General features: G+C 47.5%; 1 protein-coding gene across 1 annotated transcript in view; it reads right to left on the reverse strand.

Moving 5' to 3' along the window:
* Nucleotides 1-1,172: 1,172 nt before the first annotated feature.
* Nucleotides 1,173-22,178, reverse strand: part of DDX27 (DEAD-box helicase 27) — a 29,252-nt gene continuing 8,246 nt past the window's right edge. Inside the window, exons 3-21 of the mRNA XM_066235335.1 lie at nt 21,597-21,656; nt 21,199-21,364; nt 20,578-20,618; nt 20,313-20,399; nt 19,131-19,236; nt 17,609-17,782; nt 16,266-16,416; nt 13,540-13,639; nt 13,249-13,390; nt 11,881-12,034; nt 10,222-10,303; nt 9,933-10,110; nt 7,164-7,270; nt 6,876-6,978; nt 4,184-4,278; nt 3,965-4,088; nt 3,319-3,406; nt 2,621-2,695; nt 1,173-1,306 (exon numbers count right to left, since the gene is read on the reverse strand). Coding sequence (XP_066091432.1) covers nt 1,288-1,306; nt 2,621-2,695; nt 3,319-3,406; nt 3,965-4,088; nt 4,184-4,278; nt 6,876-6,978; nt 7,164-7,270; nt 9,933-10,110; nt 10,222-10,303; nt 11,881-12,034; nt 13,249-13,390; nt 13,540-13,639; nt 16,266-16,416; nt 17,609-17,782; nt 19,131-19,236; nt 20,313-20,399; nt 20,578-20,618; nt 21,199-21,364; nt 21,597-21,656 — 2,052 coding nt within the window. The 3' untranslated portion in view covers nt 1,173-1,287. The remainder of the gene's footprint in view (nt 1,307-2,620; nt 2,696-3,318; nt 3,407-3,964; nt 4,089-4,183; nt 4,279-6,875; nt 6,979-7,163; nt 7,271-9,932; nt 10,111-10,221; nt 10,304-11,880; nt 12,035-13,248; nt 13,391-13,539; nt 13,640-16,265; nt 16,417-17,608; nt 17,783-19,130; nt 19,237-20,312; nt 20,400-20,577; nt 20,619-21,198; nt 21,365-21,596; nt 21,657-22,178) is intronic.

Below are 22,178 nucleotides of genomic sequence, written 5' to 3' on the forward strand. Positions count from 1 at the left end.
CTACCCACTAAGCAACCTTGCCAGGGCCTCAAAATTTATTTTCTTGACAGAGAGAGAGGGACAGATAGGAAGGGAGAGAAATGAGAAGCATCAATTCTTCGTTGTGGCTGCTTAGTTCATGGACTGCTTTCTCATATGTGCCTTGACGGTTGGGGGGTGCGGGGGGAGGGGTGTTGGGCTACAGCAGAGCGAGTGACCCCTTGCTCAAGCCTGCAACCTTGGGCTCAAGCCAGCAACCTTTGGGTTCAAACCAGTGACCCCACACTCAAGCTGATGAGCCTGCGCTCAAGCAACCTCAGGGTTTTGTTTGTGATTTGGGTTTTTTGTTTGTTTTTTACAGAGAGAGTCAGAGAGAGGGATAGAGGGACAGACAGGAACGGAGAGAGATGAGAAGCATCAATCATCAGTTTTTCGTTGCGACACCTTAGTTGCTCATTGATTGCTTTATATGTGCCCTGACTGTGGGCCTTCAGCAGACCGAGTACCCCTTGTTCGAGCCAGCGACCTTGGGTCCAAGCTAGTGAGTTTTGCTCAAACCAGATGAGCCCACACTCAAGCTGGCGACCTCAAGGTCTCGAACCTAGGTCCTCCTCATCCCAGTCCGACGCTCTATCTACTGTGCCACCACCTGGTCAGGCAACCTCAAGGTTTTGAATCTGGGTCTTCCATGTCCCAGTCTGACGTTCTATCCATTGCCCATTGCGCCACTGCCTGGTCAGGCAGATTTTTTTTTTTTCTTTTCATTTTTCCGAAGCTGGAAATGGGGGGAGGCAATCAGACAGACTCCCGCATGCGCCCGACCGGGATCCACCCGGCATGCCCACCAGGGGGAGATGCTCTGCCCCTCTGGGGCATCATTCTGTTGCATCCAGAGCCATTCTAGCGCCTGAGGCAGAAGCCACAGAGCCATCCTCAGCGCCCGGGCCATCTTTGCTCCAATGGAGCCTTGGCTGCGGGAGGGGAAGGAGAGGGGGAGGGGTGGAGAAGCAGATGGGTGCTTCTCCTGTGTGCCCTGGCCGGGAATTGAACTCGAGACTCCTGCACGCCAGGCCGACGCTCTACCACTGAGCCAACAGGCCAGGGCCAGAATATTCTTTATGTAAAAGTTCATCAGCTAGAGGGAGCCTTGGCTGGCTGACATTTTTCTTATTTAATGTACAAATCACACAGACTTCTTAAAGTTTTAAAAGAATTTTTTTTACAAATGGAGACAAGATTAAGCCGGGATGAATTCCCACAAGGAAGGGATCTAAAGGCCACCCCACAAACTTCTTCAGGCCACCACAGCTATTTCCTCCTCTTGTACCTATTAAGAAAATCAGAGGGAGTCATCTATATGGTTATGAAAGGAGACTGAACTTTGGGTGCTGAGCACACAATGCAATAACACAGTAAAGGTAGTATAGAATGGTACATCTGAAACATACACTGCTCACAAAAATTAGGGAATACGCGGCCCTGGCCGGTTGGCTCAGCAGTAGAGCGTCGGCCTGGCGTGCGGGGGGACCCGGGTTCGATTCCCGGCCAGGGGACATAGGAGAGGTGCCCATTTGCCTCTCCACCCCCCACCCCCTCCTTCCTCTCTGTCTCTCTCTTCCCCTCCCGTAGCCAAGGCTCCACTGGAGCAAAGATGGCCCGGGCGCTGGGGATGGCTCCTTGGCCTCTGCCCCAGGCGCTAGAGTGGCTCTGGTCGCGGCAAAGCGACGCCCCTGGTGGGCGTGCCGGGTGGATCCCGGTCGGGCGCATGTGGGAGTCTGTCTGACTGTCTCCCCGTTTCCAGCTTCAGAAAAGAACAAAAAAAAGCCCTGGCCGGTTGGCTCAGCGGTAGAGCGTCGGCCTAGCGTGCGGAGGACCCGGGTTCGATTCCCGGCCAGGGCATACAGGAGAAGCGCCCATTTGCTTCTCCACCCCTCCGCCGCACTTTCCTCTCTGTCTCTCTCTTCCCCTCCCGCAGCCGAGGCTCCATTGGAGCAAAGATGGCCCGGGCGCTGGGGATGGCTCCTTGGCCTCTGCCCCAGGCGCTAGAGTGGCTCTGGTCGCAATATGGCGACACCCAGGATGGGCAGAGCATCGCCCCCTGGTGGGCAGAGCGTCGCCCCTGGTGGGCGTACCGGGTGGATCCCGGTCGGGCGCATGCGGGAGTCTGTCTGACTGTCTCTCCCTGTTTCCAGCTTCAGAAAAATGAAAAAAAAAAAAAAAAAAAAAAAAAAAGAACAAAAAAAATAAAAATAAAATAAAAAAATTAGGGAATACAGCAGATACTCCAGTACTTTCAGCCTTTTATATAGTGCATTTTCACCAATGAAATAAAAGTTGGTTTTGCATCTCATTTGCATCATCAAACAACTTTCTTTGACTTGTTTGCTTTTCTGATGTTCTTGTTTAATAAAATCAAATGTTTTTTTAATCACTTCATATTTTTTTAAATATCCCCTAATTTTTGTGAGCAGTATATTAATCAGTGTTACCTCAATAAATTTAATTCTTTTAAAAAATCAGCAAAGTAAAAGACCAACCCCCAAAGGCAGAAAGAGAAAGGAGGAGCTTTTTTCCCATGAAAGTTTTCTTCTCCAATCCCAAATAGTCATAGCCTTTGGTCCTCCAAAACTGCAAATACTACCTGGATTTTGATTTAAAGTTTCCTCCTCGTTTCTGATGGGGCAAGCCTAACTGTTTTCTTTCTTCAAAGGAGGGGCTGTGGGTGAGAGAAGATGAGATGTTGAAATGGCAAGCTGTTGGAAAAGTGGGTGGTCTCACCTCCATCCCATCCAGCTCCCACACGAAGCAGCAGGATCAATGGATGAATCATTTTCAGGTCCTGAGGTTCTCAGCCTGTGTGTGTTTCCACTTGATATCAGTTTGTGGAAGTCAGGGCTTTTTATTATGTTCATGAGAAGGTTAAAACAAGACTGGAAGAGGCCCTCCCTTCTCATGTACATAATAAAACTACTTGGGGAGTGTGGTCTATGCCCACCCCAACCCAGACCCAGGGGACTGGCAAGAGGAGGGGTGGACAACACAGTCCTAAGAACAAACCAGGATCCTTTGGGGTTCTCTCTCTCCTGAGGAAAAGCTCTACTTCTTAACCAAAAATGTGCCATTTTACCTACAAGGCAAAAGGGCTTTAACACCTGTTTTCTCCTGTTCTCACCCTGGGCTCCACAGATGGGCTGGTGGGAAGGCAGGCAGAAAGAAGCCCTGGATATTATATATTATAAAGCTATAGGTTTATGAGACTTGGGAGTGGGTACGGAGGGAGAGAGGTTTCATAGCTTTCATCAAAATATCAAGAGCTCTAGGATGATTTGAAAACCCTACCCAGCTCGATACTGTTTCAGGGCCTTCTTGCTTGTGTTGGTGAGTTCCTCATCAAATACAGATTTCTTCACCTGTTTCTGCTTCTTGGCTGTGTACAGAGAAAATAGGTTAAATAGGTCCTCTTAGGCCCAAGCTCCTAAACTTCCCTTAAGCTCAGGGTCATGGTTCCACGTTCAGTGGATGCTCTGGACTGATGACCTATTGACATGAAGGCAAGACATCAGATCCTGGCAGGAAAGGGATAAGGAATCAGAAGTACCAGGTGTGAAGGAGCCACTCCAAAGAATGACTGCAGGTCCAAAGTTAAATAGACCACTTAAACGTGAAATGGGCCAAAGACCATTTTCACTTCATTCTGCCCTGACCTGCTCCTCCAAGTGGCAACTGGTAAGGACTTAGGCTCCAGAGTCCAAAAGCCCTGGTTTCAAATCCTAGTTATTCCCACTAATCACAGGGTTTCACCACTTGAAGCCAATAAAGGTATAGTTGTATACACTAGTACTTACTCATTATTCAAAATGTGTGGGCTCTTAAAAAAAAAAAGCATGGGCTCTTATCATCATCCCTCCAATTTTCTCCCTGACCATAAGCACAGGTTTCAGGGAGAACCTTCCTACTAGCTCCTGTGGGCTCCCCATATGCCTACCAGGGCCTGTGGCTGGCTCCTCCTCAGGTATTGCTCGGGCCCGCTTGGCTCTGCGATTCCTCTTGGCCAGCCGCTCAGCAAACATCTGTGCCTTGAGAATTTCGAATTGGGATCTTTCCTCTGCCTGGAGAGAGGATAATGTGTGAGTATAGAACAGACTGGGCAGCCCTGACCCATTCCACTGGGAAGGGACCCAACTCCAGAGGGGTGGCCACTCACTGTCATTTCCCCCTTTTTCTTGGCATCCTTCATAAACTTCTTCCTTTTCTTCTTTCCTCTTAAGGCCAAGTCAAACTCCTGCAGAGCTTTAGCAACTGGGATGAAAAGAGAGCATGAGATTTCAGGTATTGTTTTATATCTTCCTTAAACTTACATTAAGAAGTGTACAGCCCTGGCCAGGTTGCTCAGTTGGCTCGAGTGTCTTCCCAGTACACCAAAATTGTGGGTTCAGTTTGATCCCTGGTCAGGGCACATGCAATGATCAACCAGTGTATGCATGGATAAGTAGAAAAGTCAATGTTTCTCTCTCCCTCAAATCAATAGATAAAAATTTAAAAAGATAAAACATTAAAGGATTAAAAAAAGTGCACATACTTTAAATTGGTATATAAGGACTTAAAATGAGAAGCAGCAGTCATTTCCTTTCTTGATGATTTTCTCCACCTCACTAAATAGCATTCTTGTTTCACTATTTCTCAATTAATCCACTTGAGACACTGATTATCTACTTCCTATTGTGAAAGATAAGGATTTAGTTCACTTATGCTCCTGCACACCTTCCTACAATATAGTTATATATATGTATTTTTTATAAACTTTTTATAACTTTTTTTTAGATTTTATTTATTCATTTTTAGAGAGAGAGAGAAGGGAGTAGGAGCAGGAAGCATCAACTCCCATATGTGCCTTGACCAGGCAAGCCCAGGGTTTCAAACTGGTGACCTCAACGTTCCAGGTCAAGCTTTATCCACTGCACCACCACAGGTCAGTAGTTATAAATATATTTAACATAGAAATTTCACATACATAACACATTTTTTGTCTCGTCATATATAGGCAGCATTTTTAAAATTGTGGCACATCCTCTTTGGAGGGTAATTTTATAATCCCTAATGAAATAATAAATACATATAACCTCTGGCCTACAATTCTACTTTAAGGAATTTATCCTGCAAATCAAATATATTTGCTTAATTGTGAAAAGATACCTGTACAAAGTTATTCACTACAGTCCTGGCTGGAGCATTGTCTTGCAATGCAGAGGTGGCTGGTTCAGTCCTTGGCTGGGGCACATACAGAAACAGATCAATGCTTCTGTCTCCCCCTTACCCCCCTTCCTCTCTCTGGATTCAATAAAAATAAAAAATTAAAAAGGAAAAAAAAACAAAGTTGTTCACTACATAACTTATTTATAGTAAAAGACTAGAAACAACCCAATGTTCCTCAGTGGTTAAAGAATTAAAGTATAATCAACCTAACTGATAAAGACCACACTGCCACATTTAAAAAAAAGAAAAAGAAGGTGGCTATATATGTGTCTATATAAAATGATCTCCAGCCTGACCAGGTGGTGGCACAGTGGACAGAGCGTCAGACTGGGATGCGGAGGACCCAGGTTGAGACCCCAAGGTCACCAGCTTGAGCACGGGCTCATCTGGCTTGAACAAAGCTCACCAGCTTGGACCCAAGGTCGCTGGCTTGAGCAAGTGGTTACTTGGTGTGCTGAAAGCCCACGGTCAAGGCACATATGAGAAAGCAATCAATGAACAACTAAGGTGTCGCAACGAAAAACTGATGATTGATGCTTCTCATCTCTCTCCATTCCTGTCTGTCTGTCCCTATCTATCCCTCTCTCTGACTCTCTGTCTCTGTAAAAAAAAAAAAAAGATCTCCAGAAGAAAAAAATAAAACAATAAAAAATAAAATAGAATGATCTCTGCCTGACCAGGCGGTGGCGCAGTGGATAGAGCATTGGACTGGGATGCGGAGAACCCAGGTTTGAAACCCCAAGGTCATCAGCTTGAGTGCAGGCTCATCTGGCTTGAGCAAGGGGTCATAGACATGGTCTCATGGTCATAGACATGACTCTGTCTCTGTCAAAAAAAAAAGAATAATCTCTAAGCTATAATATTAATTGAAAAAAGCAAGGTGTCAAACAATGTGAATTTTAAAAACAGGATGGGAATATCTAAAAACCTCTTCCTTTTTTTTAGTTGTGGCAAAATATATAACATAAAATTTGTCATTTTATCCATTTTTAAAAATTTATTTATTGCTCTTATGATGGGGAAGAGTGAGAGAGACAGAAACACTGATCTGTTCTTGTATGTGCCCGGATCAGAGATCAAACCAACAACCTTCGTGTATCAGGACAAAGCTTAATTAACTGAGCTATCCAGCCAGCGACCATTTTGCCCATTCTTAAGTGTATAATTTTATAGCATTAATTACATTCACAATATTGCACAACCATCATCATTTTCTGTTTCTAAACCTTTTTTTATCATCACAAACAGAAGCTCTAAAACCATTAATAACTCCCTCCTCTAACCCCTGGTAATCTCTATTCTACTTTCTGTGTCTATGAATTTGCCCATCTAGGTTACCTCATATAAGCAGGATTAATTCACTCAGCATGCTTTCATAGTTCATCCTTGTTACATGCACCAGAACTTCATTATGACTAAAGAATATTCCCTTGTGTGTACACACATTATGGGTCTCAATCAATTTGTTGATGGACATGGGTTGCTTCCACCCTTTGATTATTGTAAATACTGCTCAGTGAACACTGGCGGGTAAGTATCCATCAAAAAGAGGGACCCTTTCCAATTCTTTGGGGTATAGGAATTCCATTCCTAGGTCTTGTGAATTCTATGTTTTAGCTTTTTGAGGAACCTCCCCGACATACTTTTTTCCTTCTTCCTCTCTTCTTTGGTCTGGAACCAGCTCCTCTCAGGCTCGTGCCTCTGTCCCTCCTTCCCCTTCTCCAGGAGCCGCTTTGCGGTGTTGATCTGTCAGGACAGCAAAGGGTGCCTGCCATGGAACCTACCTCTGAGAATATATAACATGGCAGCTACAAGCCACTGCCTGCAAATGCTTGAGGCTCTGATGATCTGCAGATACAGGATTTCAGAAGGGCTGACACAGTGTGCTTCCTGAGTGGCGCTGGGGACCACAGCCCTCTTCCCAGCCTCACCTGGGCTTCTGACTGTTGCATCTCTTTCTCCTCAGCCTCTAGCTGCAGAACTGCATACACATCTTTCTCCATTTTCTCAATCTTATCCCGAAATTTCAGTATAACATCTTGAGGGAAGAGAACAAAAAAGATTTTAAAATAGAGTGAAGACTATGTAGCTGAAAATAATGTACTTAGTGACTTAGAAAACTTTTTTTTAATGTGTGACTTCTCTGCTTAATACCCTCAACCCCACACAAAGGTTTCCTACTGCTCTTTAAATAAATCCCAAACTCCTAAGTGTGGCCTCTGCTGTCCTCTCTGACCTTCTGTCTTCCCCCTTATTCATCACGCCCTGGGCCCTCTAACCTTTCTTCCCTTTTCCTCACACACCAAGTTTATTCCTGTCTCCAAGACTTTGCCCTGGTGTCCTCTGCTTAGCACACTCTATCCCCAGATTGCTCAGGGCCACCTCATTCTGGTCATCCAGGACCCATCACAAATGCCATCTGTTCAGAGGCCTTTCCTGAACAGCCTTTCTAAAGTAGGCACCTCTCCTCCTGTAGTTCTCAATCACATCTTCTATTACAGGGGTCGGGAACGTTTTTGGCTGAGAGAGCAATGAACGCCACATATTTTAAAATGTAATTCCATGAGAGCCATACAACGACCCGTGTACGTTATGTATTATCCAATAAAAATTTGGTGTCCCGGAGGACAGCTGTGATTGGCTCTAGCCACCTGCAACCATGAACATGAGTGGTAGGAAATGAATGGATTGTAATACATGAGAATGTTTTATATTTTTAACATTTTATTAAAGATTTGTCTGCGAGCCAGATGCAGCCATCAAAAGAGCCACATCTGGCTTGCAAGCCATAGGTTCCTGATCCCTGTTCTATTAGATTATTTATTTATTATTTATTTATTTTTTGACAGAGTCAGACAGAGGAACAGACAGACAAGAAGGGAGAGAGATGAGAAGCATCAATTCTTCATTGCAGCACCTTAGTTGTTCATTGATTGTTTTCTCATGTGCCTTGACTGGGGGGCTACAGCAGAGCAAGTGACCTCTTGCTCAAGCCAGCAACCTTGGGCTCAAGCTGGTGAGCCTTGCTCAAACCAGATGAGCCTGTGCTCAAGCTGGAGACCTCGAGGTCTCAAACCTGGGTCCTCTGCATCCCAGTACGACACTCTATCCACTGCGCCACCGCCTGGTCAGGCAGCTTATTTATTATGTCTTTATCCCACCAGAGGATCAGCTGTTTTGTTTATTGTTGTATCCCCAATACCTAGAATAGAGTAAGTAGCAACCGGCATGCAGTAGTACTCAATAATTGTTTGCTGGTTGAATGAATTAAATGAAAATGAAAAGAAATAAAAGAAAAAGAAAGAAAAAGGCAGACATATATGAATGGGAAAAAAGGTCAGAAAGGATACATATCTAAATACTAACAGTGGTAAGTCCTTGACATACAATTACATTTTGCTCTTACTTTATCTACTAATTTCCAATAATAAATATGTATCATTTCTATGACTTAAAAAAGGATGTGCCCTGGCCGGCTGGCTCAGCGGTAGAGCGTTGGCCTAGCGTGCGGAGGACCCGGGTTCGATTCCCGGCCAGGGCACACAGGAGAAGCGCCCATTTGCTTCTCCACCCCTCCGCCGCACCTTCCTCTCTGTCTCTCTCTTCCCCTCCCGCAGCCAAGGCTCCATTGGAGCAAAAATGGCCCGGGCGCTGGGGATGGCTCTGTGGCCTCTGCCTCAGGCGCTAGAGTGGCTCTGGTCGCAACATGGCAACACCCAGGATGGGCAAAGCATCGCCCCCTGGTGGGCAGAGCATCGCCCCATGGTGGGCGTGCCGGGTGGATCCCGGTCGGGCGCATGCGGGAGTCAGTCTGACTGTCTCTCCCTGTTTCCAGCTTCAGAAAAATGCAAAAAAATAAAATAAAATAAAATAAAATAAAAAAGGATGTGCTTTGCTCTGGCCAGTTGGCTCGGTGGTGGAGCGTCGGCCTGGCGTGTGGAAGTCCTAGGTTTGATTCCCGGCCCGGGCACACAGGAGAGGCGCCCATCTGCTTCTCTACCCCTCCCCCTCTCCTTCCTCTCTGTCTCTCTCTTCCCCTCCCACAGCCGAGGCTCCATTGGAGCAAAAGATGGCCCAGGCGCTGGGGATGGCTCCTTGGCCTCTGCCCCAGGCGCTAGAATGGCTCTCGTCGCAACAGAGCGACGCCCCGGATGGGCAGAGCATCGCCCCCTGGTGGGCGTGCCAGGTGGATCCCGGTCAGGCACATGCGGGAGTCTGTCTGCCTCCCCGTTTCCAGGTTCAGAAAAATACAAAAAAAAAAAAAAAAAAAAAAATGGATGTGCTTTATATGACTCCTATGGATGAGAAGAACAAAAGGAATGAAAGATATCCAAAAAGAACGAGTGTGATCTCCTCCCCACCCTCTGCCCCTCAAGAACTTGGGGGCAGGAGGGAATCAGTGGGGATTCTGCTCTAAGAAGAAGCCTTGGACTTCTCTTCCCAAAGGCTGGAAATACCTATGAATCAGGCACTTGGAGCACAAGTCTGTCATGAGTCTCTTTTACAAACACAGAGGCTAAAAGAGGCAAGGTGAGACCTGCCACTCAGCAAGTGGCAGAAAAGATTAAAATCTGGCTCCTAATGCAAAGCTCCAACTTCCCCTATTACCTTCTGCCCCTGCCCCGTCCCACAGGGTCTGACCTAGGAACCTGCCCCACCTACCCAAACCGCCCTGAGCTGCTGCAGTGGTGCCTGCTCACCTTGGGGAAGTATCCGGGCCTTCACAGGGGCCTTGGCAGCCTTCACAATCTCCTTCAGCATCTTCCGCTCCTCTTCTCCCACCAGAGAGACCGAGCGCCCAGCCCTGCCAGCACGCGCCGTTCGCCCCACCCGGTGGACATAATGCTTGATAGTATTTGGCATTGTGAAGTTGATTACCTGCAAGATCAAAGTTGACCAGCAAGCATACCTGGGAATTGGGGAAGAGCGGGGACACAAAGAGGCAAAAAGACTCCCAGCAAAAGTTCAAGGAAGATGGAGCCTGCTCACCGTTTTGACCCCCTCAATGTCAAGTCCACGAGCTGCCACATCTGTGGCCACAAGGATATCAATCTGTTCATCCTTAAAGCGCCTGGAAATAGCCACAAAAAGATGTTCCTTCAGATTCTCAACCTCAGCAAGACTCTGCAAGAGCATGAGCCAGCAGAAAGACACAAATCCATTTGAACTCAAGCAGTAGAGTACAGGCTATCATAATGGGGATAGATCCTGAATGTCAGCACATTGACATTTATACTTCCCCTTAAATAATCCATTAAGGGGCCCCGGAGGTTGGCTCAGTGGTAGAGCGTTGGCACAGTGTGTGGAAGTCCCAGATTTGATTCCCGGCCAGGGCACACAGGAGAAATGCACAGTGCCCATCTACTTCTCCACCCTTCTCCCTCTCCTTTCTCTCTATCTATTTCCTCCCCTCCCACAGCCAAGGCTCCATTAAAGCAAAAGTTGGCTGGGGCGCTGAGGATGGCTCCATGGCCTCCACCTCAGGCACTAAAATGGCTCTGGTTGCAACAGAGCAATGCCCTAGATGGGCAGAGGATCACCCCCGAGTGAGCATGCCAGGTGGATCCCGGTCGGGTGCATGTGGAAGTCTGTCTCTCTGCCTCCCTGCTACTCACTTTAGAAAAATACAAAAAAAAAAAATCCATAAAGTAGAGCAAACATAATATTTTGTATGCCCCTTATATAGTAATTCCTATACATATAAAAGTTTGGGAACCACAGAGCTAGACTATAGGAAGTAGCAGATGCAAATGTCTGTCTCAGCATTTAAAACAGCTTTTCTTTAAAAGACAACTCCCAGCTGCCTGTGATGAATTACAGATAGGTGGGAGATAACTAAACAGTTCCTCTTTGCCTACCAGGCTGACCCCATTTTGTGAAAATTAAATGAGGAATCAAATGTAAAAGCACACCCCACAGGGCCTTGCAAAGTAAATGGTCAAGAAAAGGTGGCTGGCTTTGATTCCAAATCTATCAGACACAGGTCTGTCCACTGCTCTGGAGCAGCTGGAAAGAACATCTGCTGAGTCTGACCAGGTGGTGGCGCAGTCGATAGAGCATCGAACTGGGATGTGGAGAACCCAGGTTCGAGGCCCCGAGGTCGCCAGCTTGAGCGCGGGCTCATCTGGTTTGAGCAAGGCTCACCAGCTTGAGCCCAAGGTCGCTGGCTCGATCAAGGGGTCACTCACTCTGCTATAGCCCCCCGGTCAAGGAACATATGAGAAATCAATCATCAATCAATGAACAACCAAGGAACTGCAACGAAAAATTGATGTTTCTCATCTCTCTCCCTCCTGTTTGTCCCTATCTATCCCTCTTTCTGACTCTGTCTCTCCCACAAAAAACAAACAAAAAACCAAAAAAAACCCATCTGCTGAATCATCCCAGGTCAGAATCTCCCACTGTGGCCCCACTCAGCAGCTCCCACATTCACGCCCTGTGGCATGAATATCATCCTCTGTGAAAATACCAAGTCAGAGTTCTTGAATGTATCTAAGATAGGACCTTCCAAGGGAACTGTCCTACCTGTGTCCCCTGCTATTGCTCTGACACAACCTCTGGGCGGTATTTGCCCTCTTTTGAATTAGGAGAGCCCTCTCTGACCTGCCCGAGGAGGGTGGAGGAGACCCGGTGCCCCCCCAACTTTACCGAAGGGCCTCCAGCCGCTGCGTCTGTGACAGGTTGCCATGAAGCTCGCCCACCTGTAGTCCCATGAGCCCCAGGACTATGTGCATGCGGTGGGCTTGCTTCTTGGTCTGGGTGAAGAGCATTACATGGTCGGTAAAGGTCCTTGTCAACAGAGCTGGCAGGGAGAGAAGAGTGAGCTAGCAGCCATCTCCGAAACACACTCTCTGTCTGAGGAGTGCTGCTGAGCCTGGCACCAGGGAGATGGGCAAGGTCCCTGTCCTCGAGCAGCTCACATTCCAGGGCAGACGAAGAAGCAGATCCCCGATTCCCAAGGGTGCTAAACGCCCTCGAGAGAGTGAAGGGAGGATGGGGAGGCGGCTCCAGCACTGGCCTCTCTCAAGCTGAATGACAAGGCAGGCTCATCCAAGAGAAGATTTGGGGGAACACCAGACAGGGGAGAACAAACATAAAGTCCCCCACTAGGACAAGCAGAAGCAGACGAGTTTGGCTAAAGCAAGAAGGCACAACAAGGCAGGCAGAGGCCAGACTCAGGAGGTCTACAGCACCCACTAGGGAGTGTGGATTTTAGTCTTAGAGCAATGGAAGACACCAGAGGGCCTTAAATAAGGAAGTAGCAGGCAAATGCTCATTTGTAAGCAATCATTTCTTTTTTTATACAGAGACAGAGAGAGAGAGTCAGAGAGAGGGATAGATAGGGACAGACAGATAAGAACGGAGAGAGATGAGAAGCATCAATCATTAGTTTTTCATTGCAACACCTTAGTTGTTCATTGATTGCTTTCTCATATGTGCCTTGACCATGGGCCTTCAGCAGACCGAGTAACCCGCTCAAGCCAGCGACCTTGGGTCCAAGCTGGTGAGCTTTGCTCAAACCCGATGAGCCCGTGCTCAAGCTGGCGACCTCGGGGTCTCGAACCTAGGTCCTCTGCATCCCAGTCTGACACTCTATCCACTGTGCCACCCCCTGGTCAGGCTGTAAGCAATCATTTGAAATGATATGCAGCATGGAGAGTGGATTACCAAGGGAAAAGGGTAGAAGCAGGATAACTATGTAAGAGGCTATTGCAATCATCCAGTCAATAGACAGCAGTGATCTGGACTAAGAGCCAGAGGGGCAGTGGGGGAAAGTGGCTGGGAGTTCAGCAGGACTTAAGGATTGGATGGTGGGAGGGTGGTGAGGTGATAAAAAGAAGGAAGGAAAGACTCATACAGAAAGTGACAGAGTGATGGAATGGTAGCACTACATACTGGGTTAGGGGAGGCTAGATGGAAGAGCTCCAGGGCACAAGCCAAGTGCTCCAGTGTGGTACCCGTGAGGCCAAGGGAGTCAAGCATCCCGCCCTGCTCAGTCCCACCCTGGGCTTTCACCTGCCACAATGGCTTCCCGGTCCCCTTCCCGATTTGGCCGGATCCGGATGAACTCCTGACGCAGGAAGGGGGCCACATCCGTGTTGCTGTTCACAAATATCCGGACGGGGTTCTTCAAGGAGACAGACGCCAGATCTTTGACCTGGCACGTGCAAAGGGGTGCTCACCAGTCTGCCAGGGGGCAGAGTGGGAGGCAAGCTTGTGCTCACCCCAGGCATGCCCCACCCAGGGCCGGGGTCGTCTGCACTGCCTTCTCCATTCACCCTGCCAAGGAGATTCCCCATGGCCCACCTCATCTGTCATCGTGGCTGAAAAGAGCATAGTCTGGCGGTGGTGGGAACACATTCGGATAATCTCCTTCATCTGCTCCTCAAAGTACTCGTCCAGCATCCTGGTGAGCAGGGAAGGGACAGAATCAAGAGAAACGGACCAAGCTCACCCCTATCGCAGTGAGTGGCAGAAAACATCAGATAGCAATGTTTTGATGTTGTCAGGACCAAAGTTCTGAGTTGCATTTGGTCAGCATGTCTTTAGTCTTCCTTAATCTAGAAAAGTTCCTTCAGCCTTTCCATACTCTGTATTTGTCTAATTTCCCAGGGACCGGATACAGTAAATCACTGTAGGAAGAACGTGCAGGGGTGCACCTTATTCCCACCCCATCGGGAGACACAGATCGTCAGTGTCCCAGTACCACTGGTTTGAGTTTGATCACTTGGTTAAAGGGATGTCTGCCAGCTCTCTCCACTGATAAAGGAACCTTTTTCTCTTCATAGGTAATAATAGTGATCAGTTTGTTTTCACTCCAACTTTTGTTGTTGTTTTTTATCAAGTAAAGGAAGAATTTATTGACTATGCAGAAAGAGAAAAGAAGGCCTTGGAGACCGGTTCAGGGGGCTAGCCTGGGACGAGCTGCCACTGCCCATTGCTCCCCTGGTTGCAAGTCTCCTGGGGTCACTTAGAGCTTAGGAGGAAGGGAAAGGCAAGGAAAACGTGGTGAGGGGAAGGAGAGGAGGAAGGCATGGGTCTTCTCCCAGAAAGGAAAGCACCGACTACAGGTTTTCTCACTGACACAATTCTTTTTTTTTTTTTTTTTTTTTTTCATTTTTTTCTGAAGCTGGAAACAGGGAGAGACAGTCAGACTCCCGCATGCGCCCGACCGGGATCCACCCGGCACGCCCACCAGGGGCACGCTCTGCCCACCAGGGGGCGATGCTCTGCCCATCCTGGGCGTCGCCATGTTGCGACCAGAGCCACTCTAGTGCCTGAGGCAGAGGCCACAGAGCCATCCCCAGCGCCCGGGCCATCTTTGCTCCAATGGAGCCTTGGCTTCGGGAGGAGAAGAGAGAGAGAGGAAAGCGTGGTGGAGGGGTGGAGAAGCAAATGGGCGCTTCTCCTATGTGCCCTGGCCGGGAATCGAACCCGGGTCCTCCGCACGCTAGGCCGACGCTCTACCGCTGAGCCAACCGGCCAGGGCCACTGACACAATTCTTTACACTATTTCTCCCTCCAGGTCAGGCTCCAGTTGAGAATCAGATATTTCATTTAGTTGTCATGTCTCCTTAGTCATTTCAAACTGAAACTTCCATAGCCTTTCATGGTCTTTTTGAGATGCTGACATGTTTGAAGAATACAATTCCCTTCCCTTCTCCTTTAAGACCCAACTCTGATCATGGCTGAGAATAGTCTGCTTTACTACCTTCAGGCCTCAAGAATGGTTTATTTGCTCTTCGGTCATTATTCAACACTCAAGGAGCATTTGCTAGATTCCAGATGCGGCCCTGGGCACTGGGATGTGGCAGCAAGCAACACAAAGCCAGCCCTTTATGAATATGGTGAATATGGTATTCTAGGAGATGGGTGGGACACAACCACCACACCAGCTTTCAGGTAACAGTGGGAGAAAGCAGAGAGGACAGCGAGGGGTAGCGCTTCAGAGAATGTAAGGCAGGAAGGAGATGATGAGATGACCATGTGGGGGAGGGTAAGACCTGTTATAGAGAGTGGCCTCAGATAACTGACAATGGGAGCAGAAACCTGAGGAGGTAAAGGAAGTCATTCCAAACTGAGGGCATGGCAAATGCGGAAACCCCAAAGTGGGCGGGTGGTGAGAGCATTTATGGATGAATGTCTCGTGGGGTGTGAAATTGAGGAGACAAGAATGATGTTAAGAATTTTGGCTGGCTGGATCCTGGCCGGGTTTGCCCAGTGGACAGAGCATCATTCCAGGTTCTGAGGTCATGGGTTCGGTCCCCAGGTGGGACACATACGAGAAGCACCAATAAGTACACAACTAAATGGAATAACGAGGTGGAGGAAAAGGCTGATGCATCTTTCTCTCTCTTCCCCACCCACCCAAATAAAAAAATTTAAACAAAAAAGATTTCTGGCCAGAACAACTGTCAGGACTGCATTGCCATTCACAAGATCGGAAGAGAGAGGGAGGGGCATACAGATCAGAGCTTGGTTAACAACCTGTTTAGTCTGGAGTTGCTGCAATTTGAGAGTAAACTTGAACAGGCTCTGGGGTTTTTTGTGGCCTCCTTCCTATCCCCCAGTCTAGGTCATTAAAACTTTATTCTGTTCAGTCATGTAGGAAAGAAGAAAGCACATGGGATACATATGAGAGAAAGGAAGGGAGGGAGCCTCTCATCAGACTGAGAGAGGCTGTGGAACCCTTACTATGCAATGGCACTTAACCCAACTTACTCCTTGAATCCTCAGCACCATGAAGTTGGTACTATTCTTATCCCCTACTTACAAGAAAATGTTTTGCTCTGAGAATCTAAATGATGTTTCCAAATCTCATTTGGGAAGGGGCAGGGCCAGGATTTGAACTACCTTCCCTTTTAACCATCACGTTACAGAAGGAGAAAGCAGGATAATCTGGGCGAAGGATAGACAAAGGCCCAAATATAAGCAGCTGAATTGGTAAGAGCCATGTAGAATGGTGAGAGCAAATAATACAGTGTGGCAGGTTCCTATCTGGGGCTCTGGCCCTTGGGACCCTAGATGAGTACCTGTCGGCCTCATCCAGGATGAGCACCTCAATGCTGTTCAGGTGGAAGGAAGGGCAGTTGTGGAGGTGATCAATGAGCCGGCCCGGGGTGGCAATAAGGATGTCAGGTGCTGCCCGAAGAGCTGCTTCCTGAGACTTCACATCCAGGCCACCTACGGAGAAAAAAGCCCACCAGGCAGCCAGTTCAGTCATTCACCGTTATTAACTGAGCCCCTGCCACCCGCCAGGTCTCAGCCAGATGCAAAGGAAACAGCAAGAATACGACTAAAAAAGGCCCCATGTGTGTGGATATTACAATAGGAAGAAACATTATTTAATGGCAGATGTGTTAAATGCAAACATCAAAAAATATAACACAGGCCTGACCAGGCAGTGGCGCAGTGGATAGAGTGTCGGACTGGGATGCGGAAGACCCAGGTTCGAGACCCCGAGGTCACCAGCTTGAGTGAGGGCTCATCTGGTTTGAGCAAAAAGCTCACCAGCTTGAGCCCAAGGTCGCTGGCTTGAGCAAGGGGTTACTCGGTCTGCTGAAGGCCTGCAGTCAAGGCACATATGAGAAAGCAATCAATGAACAACTAAGGTGTTGCAATGTGCAATGAAAAACTAATGATTGATGCTTCCCATCTCTCCATTCCTGTCTGTCTGTCCCTGTCTATCCCTCTCTCTGACTCTCTGTCTCTGTAAAAAAAAAAAGATAACACAAAGGCACTTCAGATTCAAGCATCTGATTGAGAAGCAGCTGCAAAACTGATGTCTTTCCACATCAACTTTGACTTCCATGGTATAAGGAGTGTAAAATGAAGGTTGGATAACACTATCATATTAATGCCAGAAAAATTCTGCCCCAAACAATATCTGATTCATTGTTCATGCAAAGTGAAAACTATATCCTAAATGTGTTTATACCAAGAAAAATTCTTTTTCATAATTTTGAAGTTTTACTCTGCAAGACTGGTTAAGTCTCAATCAAACCCTCTCCCCTCCCCTCCAATGTCTACTAGAAAAACACAAAGTCCACTCTTTTTCTTTTTTTAACTTTTTTTTTAGATTTTTTTTTATTCATTTTTTTAGAGAGAGAGAAAGAGACAGAGAAGGGGGAGGAGCAGGAAGCATCAACTCCCATATGTGCCTTGAATGGGCAAGCCTGGGGTCTTGAACCTGTGACCTCAGCGTTCCAGGTTGACACTTTATCCACTGCGCCACTGCAAGTCAGGCCCACAGTGTCCACTCTTTTAAGTGGATAAAGGATTTCTTGGCACCCATCAATCTCAGATGGTGGGGCAAGTCTGTCCTCTACCACATCATGGTCTCACAAGGGCTGGCAGCCCTCAGCCAGACACTCACCCACAGCCAGGCAGGTCGTGACGTTGCAGAACTGGGCCAGCTGCTTGGTGACCGAGTGCACCTGAATGCCCAGTTCTCGGGTAGGAACCAGCACCAGCACACGGGTTACTGGAGCCTGGCGGGGTTTGTAGATTAGACGCTCCAAGACAGGCAGTGCAAAAGCAGCAGTTTTACCTGGAGAAAAGTGCACGAAGATGGCAAAGAGAAGAGCTTCAGCCTCTCAAGGGTTAGGTTTTCACTGAGCACTCAAATATGTACGATAGTTATGGGCCACAGATTGCAGGGGGTCTCGTAAAGGTCATTTAATTCTATCAGGGTACGTTATCTCCTCAATCATGGCCGCCTGTCTCTTCCATGATAGGCCCTCATCCTAGGAGTAAAGATTTTATAAAAGGGATGTTCAATGCAATATTTTATATTAGTACAGTTAATTATATAGTAAAAAATAGTCCTGTAATAAAATACTATGCAACCATTTTTAGAAAGCAGAGTATGTAAAAAAATAGAGACATATATAGTAAGTTTTTGGGTTTTTTTTTTTGTATTTTTCTGAAGCTGGAAACGGGGAGAGACAGTCAGACAGACTCCCGCATGCGCCCGACCGGGATCCACCCGGCACGCCCACCAGGGGCGACGCTCTGCCCACCAGGGGGCGATGCTCTGCCCCTCCGGGGGCGTCGCTCTGCCACGACCAGAGCCACTCTAGCGCCTGGGGCAGAGGCCAAGGAGCCATCCCCAGCGCCCAGGCCATCTTTTGCTCCAATGGAGCCTTGGCTGCAGGAGGGGAAGAGAGAGACAGAGAGGAAGGAGGGGGGGCGGGGGTGGAGAAGCAAATGGGCGCTTCTCCTATGTGCCCTGGCTGGGAATCGAACCCGGGTCCCCCGCACGCCAGGCCGACGCTCTACCGCTGAGCCAACCAGCCAGGGCCTATATAGTAAGTTTTAATAAGGGAGCTACTAAACAGAATAAATAGTGTTATTGCATTAAAAAATTATTTTGTGCCCTGGCCGGTTGGCTCAGCGGTAGAGCGTCGGCCTAGCGTGCGGAGGACCCGGGTTCGATTCCCGGCCAGGGCACACAGGAGAAGCGCACATTTGCTTCTCCACCCCTCCGCCGCGCTTTCCTCTCTGTCTCTCTCTTCCCCTCCCGCAGCCAGGGCTCCATTGGAGCAGAGATGGCCCGGGCGCTGGGGATGGCTCTGTGGCCTCTGCCTCAGGCGCTAGAGTGGCTCTGGTCGCAATATGGCGACGCCCAGGATGGGCAAGAGCATCGCCCCCTGGTGGGCAGAGCGTCGCCCCTGGTGGGCGTGCCGGGTGGATCCCGGTCGGGCGCATGCGGGAGTCAGTCTGACTGTCTCTCCCCGTTTCCAGCTTCAGAAAAATGAAAAAATGAAAAGAAAAAAAAAAAAAAATTATTTTGTGCATTTAGCAAAGAGGGCTTTTGGTCAACCTAGAGCCTGTTCTTGGTTGAACATCCTCCTTCTGCCCCTCCCCAACCCCTCCCAGGGCCCTATCCTTTTTACCTGTCCCAGTGGCTGCACAGGCACAGATGTCCTTCCCCAACAGTCCTACAGGTATGCACGCCTTCTGGATCGGGGTGGGCTGCTTGAAGTTCATGGCTGTAATGGCCTGAAGGAAAAAGAGTTAGCAAAGGGGAAAGGGGAGTCTCGGCATGAAACAAACAAGGCAGGTTTCCAAACAAGCGGTATCTTAGTCCATCCCAGTCATTCAGTCCACAAGTATTTATTGTTCTTCTTGTGTGTGAGGCACTGTTCAGCCACTGAGAATATAGCAGTAAATGAAGAAATAACTGCCCTCAAACACATGGCATCTGTGTATGAATAATATGGAGAAAGACAGCTGGAGAGGGCAGGTGGAGAGAGCAAGTACAGTTTATAGCAGGGATGTCAGGGAAGGGTTCACTGAGCAGCAGTTACTGAGTAGAACCCTGAAAGAGGCAAGGAGCAATGCAAGCAGATTTCTGATAGAATCTTCCAGGCAGGGGAACAAGTGCAAACGCTTTGAGGAAGAAGATGCCTGAACTGCTTGAGGAGGAGGCCTGTATGGCCAGAGCAGAATGAGTGCTAAGAGACATCATCAGAGGAACCCAGAAGGGGCGTCACCTGAGAGGCTGAGATGGAACTTTCTGTTTAAGAGAGTTCACTGGAGCCTGACCAGGCGGTGACGCAGTAGATAGAGCGTTGGACTGGGATGCCGAGGACCCAGGTTCGAGACCCCAAGGTAACCAGCTTGAGCGCAGGCTCATCTGGTTTGAGCAAAAGCTCACCAGCTTGGACCCAAGGTCGCTGGCTCAAGCAAGGGGTTGAAAGCCCCCCAGCTTGAACCCAAGGTCGCTGGCTCCAGCAAGGGGTTGCTCAGTCTGCTGAAGGCCCGCGGTCAAGGCACATATGAGAAAGCAATCAATGAACAACTAAGGTGTTGCAACACGCAATGAAAAACTAATGATTGATGCTTCTCATCTCTCTCCATTACTGTCTGTCTGTCCCTATCTATCCCTCTCTCTGACTCACTCTCTGTCTCTGTAAAAAATAAAATAAATAAAAAATAAATAAATAAAAAATAAAAAAAAGAAAGTTCACTGGCAGTTGTGTGAACAACAGAGTTTAGGAGGCAAAGAGCCCAGTTTAGTAAGACAGTTACAGGGTGACAACAATAATCTCATGGTTGTCAAAAGAAGCCACTACCTTCAGAAGAGGGCGGGAAAGGTTCATGTCCTGGAATGAGAGTTTTTCATCATACTCAGATGCATCTTCAAAAAATCCTCCTGCTGCCTACACCAGAAAATCAAAAGATAGAATGAGAATTCAGAAAAAGGGCCCAGGAAAACAAAACCCTTTTAAAATTCTTTTCCTGATCTTAATCCTGATTTCACAATCCTTTTAGGTTGCAAAGCAACCTACTTAGAAAAACTTTCCCTCGCTGCACACTATTTTCCAAACCCACACTTACCTGTCCTTTCTTCTTCTTCCGCTCCTTTACTTTGAGTGTGTCTATGGAGAAAAATATAGCTGATAATCAGGGCTTACCCTTACTGAGCATTACAATGTGCTAGACACTGTCCTAAGTGCTTTATGTGGATAGCTCTCTGAATCCACACAACTTGAGGGTGGACTGTCATTAGCCTTGTTTCAAAGATGAGGTAACTATGCGGCAGTACAGGTAGGTGTCTCACTTAAGGTCAGACAGGAAGCAAACTCGCCAAGTTCCAGAGACCAGGTTCTCAACCACTATGCTACATTATGATGCTTTAGCTCTCATTTCTGCAAGAAATATCATATTTATGGAGCACTCACTACATGGTGGGACTCATCTGAGGGGGGATGTGGGGGACCTAACACCCAAATAAGTTTGAGTCACAGAGGTGCTGGCAGCTGTGTGAGGCTGGAGGTGAAGAAAAGAGTTAACTCTGTCTACAAAACACAACCCTAACAAAATCCTAAGGAAAAAAAGAAGCTAAAAGAAAGGAGTTCAACATAGAAATCTTACATTTAACTGTGTGAAAGAGCAAAGTAAAGGCAGACACTTCCCAATGCCCTGCTCCTGTTTCTGACAGCACCTGCTATCACCTACCTGCTTTGGTGAGAATGTTCTCATCAGCTGACGAGTAGTCGGTCTCTGGCTCTTCATCTCCTAAGCCTTCCTCATCTTTCCCTTCAAGATCTCCCCGCTCCTCTGGTGCTGAGGCCGCCTTTGCTTCCTTCTCCTTCTCTGACTTCCCAGACTTGGCTTCTTTATCCTGGGGGACAAAGGGATAACAAAGCAAGGCGACCACAAACTTCAGGAAAACCAGAACCTACACAGAGCAATATTATGCTACGTGGATTCTTAGCAAATATTAACAGCAGACACACAGAGAAGCCTGCCTACGCCAGCCACACTTCAACTCAGGCTTGCAGAGAAACAGTGGGGTGGGGTCGAGTCAGCGGTGGACTTAACTAGGAAGAGAAGTACCTGCTTTGCTTTCTCACCTCTGTTTTCCTTTTCTTTCGAACTTTCTCAATCTTCTCATCTAATGTGGTGGCTGCCCTCTGCAGATCAAAATACAGAGATAAAAAGAATATACATATGGGAAAGAGACAAAGCAAGGGTATTCCGAGGGTCGGGTCTCAGATATTAATTAGAAAAAGACTGTCCTTGGACAGATTCATCAATCATAGATTATTCACAGCCAAGGGAAAAAAACATTAAATAAGTGGTCTGTTTATGAAAAAACTTCAAGCTGGAACCAATAAGAATATCCACATTTTAGAAGGTGTTTACTATTCAGAATAATTCAGTTAACAAGAGATATCACATTATATCTGAATACTACTTAGAAAAACTTCCCCTTGCCAATCAGACATAATTTAGCCTATTTAAAATGTTGATATCCAAGCAAATTCAGGGAACTTCAGAAAGGGTAGGAAATGGCAGGCCCTTTCTATGCATGCTCAGCACACCCTGAACTGCTCTGGCACTTACCACAACTACAGTTCACTGTGTAATTATTTGTCTAGTTATTTTCTACCCTGCTAGACTGTAAGCTCTATAAGACCAAGTCTTTAATTACA

This window comes from Saccopteryx bilineata, chromosome 6 (genome assembly GCF_036850765.1).
Source record: "Saccopteryx bilineata isolate mSacBil1 chromosome 6, mSacBil1_pri_phased_curated, whole genome shotgun sequence".
Taxonomy (NCBI): Eukaryota; Metazoa; Chordata; class Mammalia; order Chiroptera; family Emballonuridae; genus Saccopteryx; species Saccopteryx bilineata.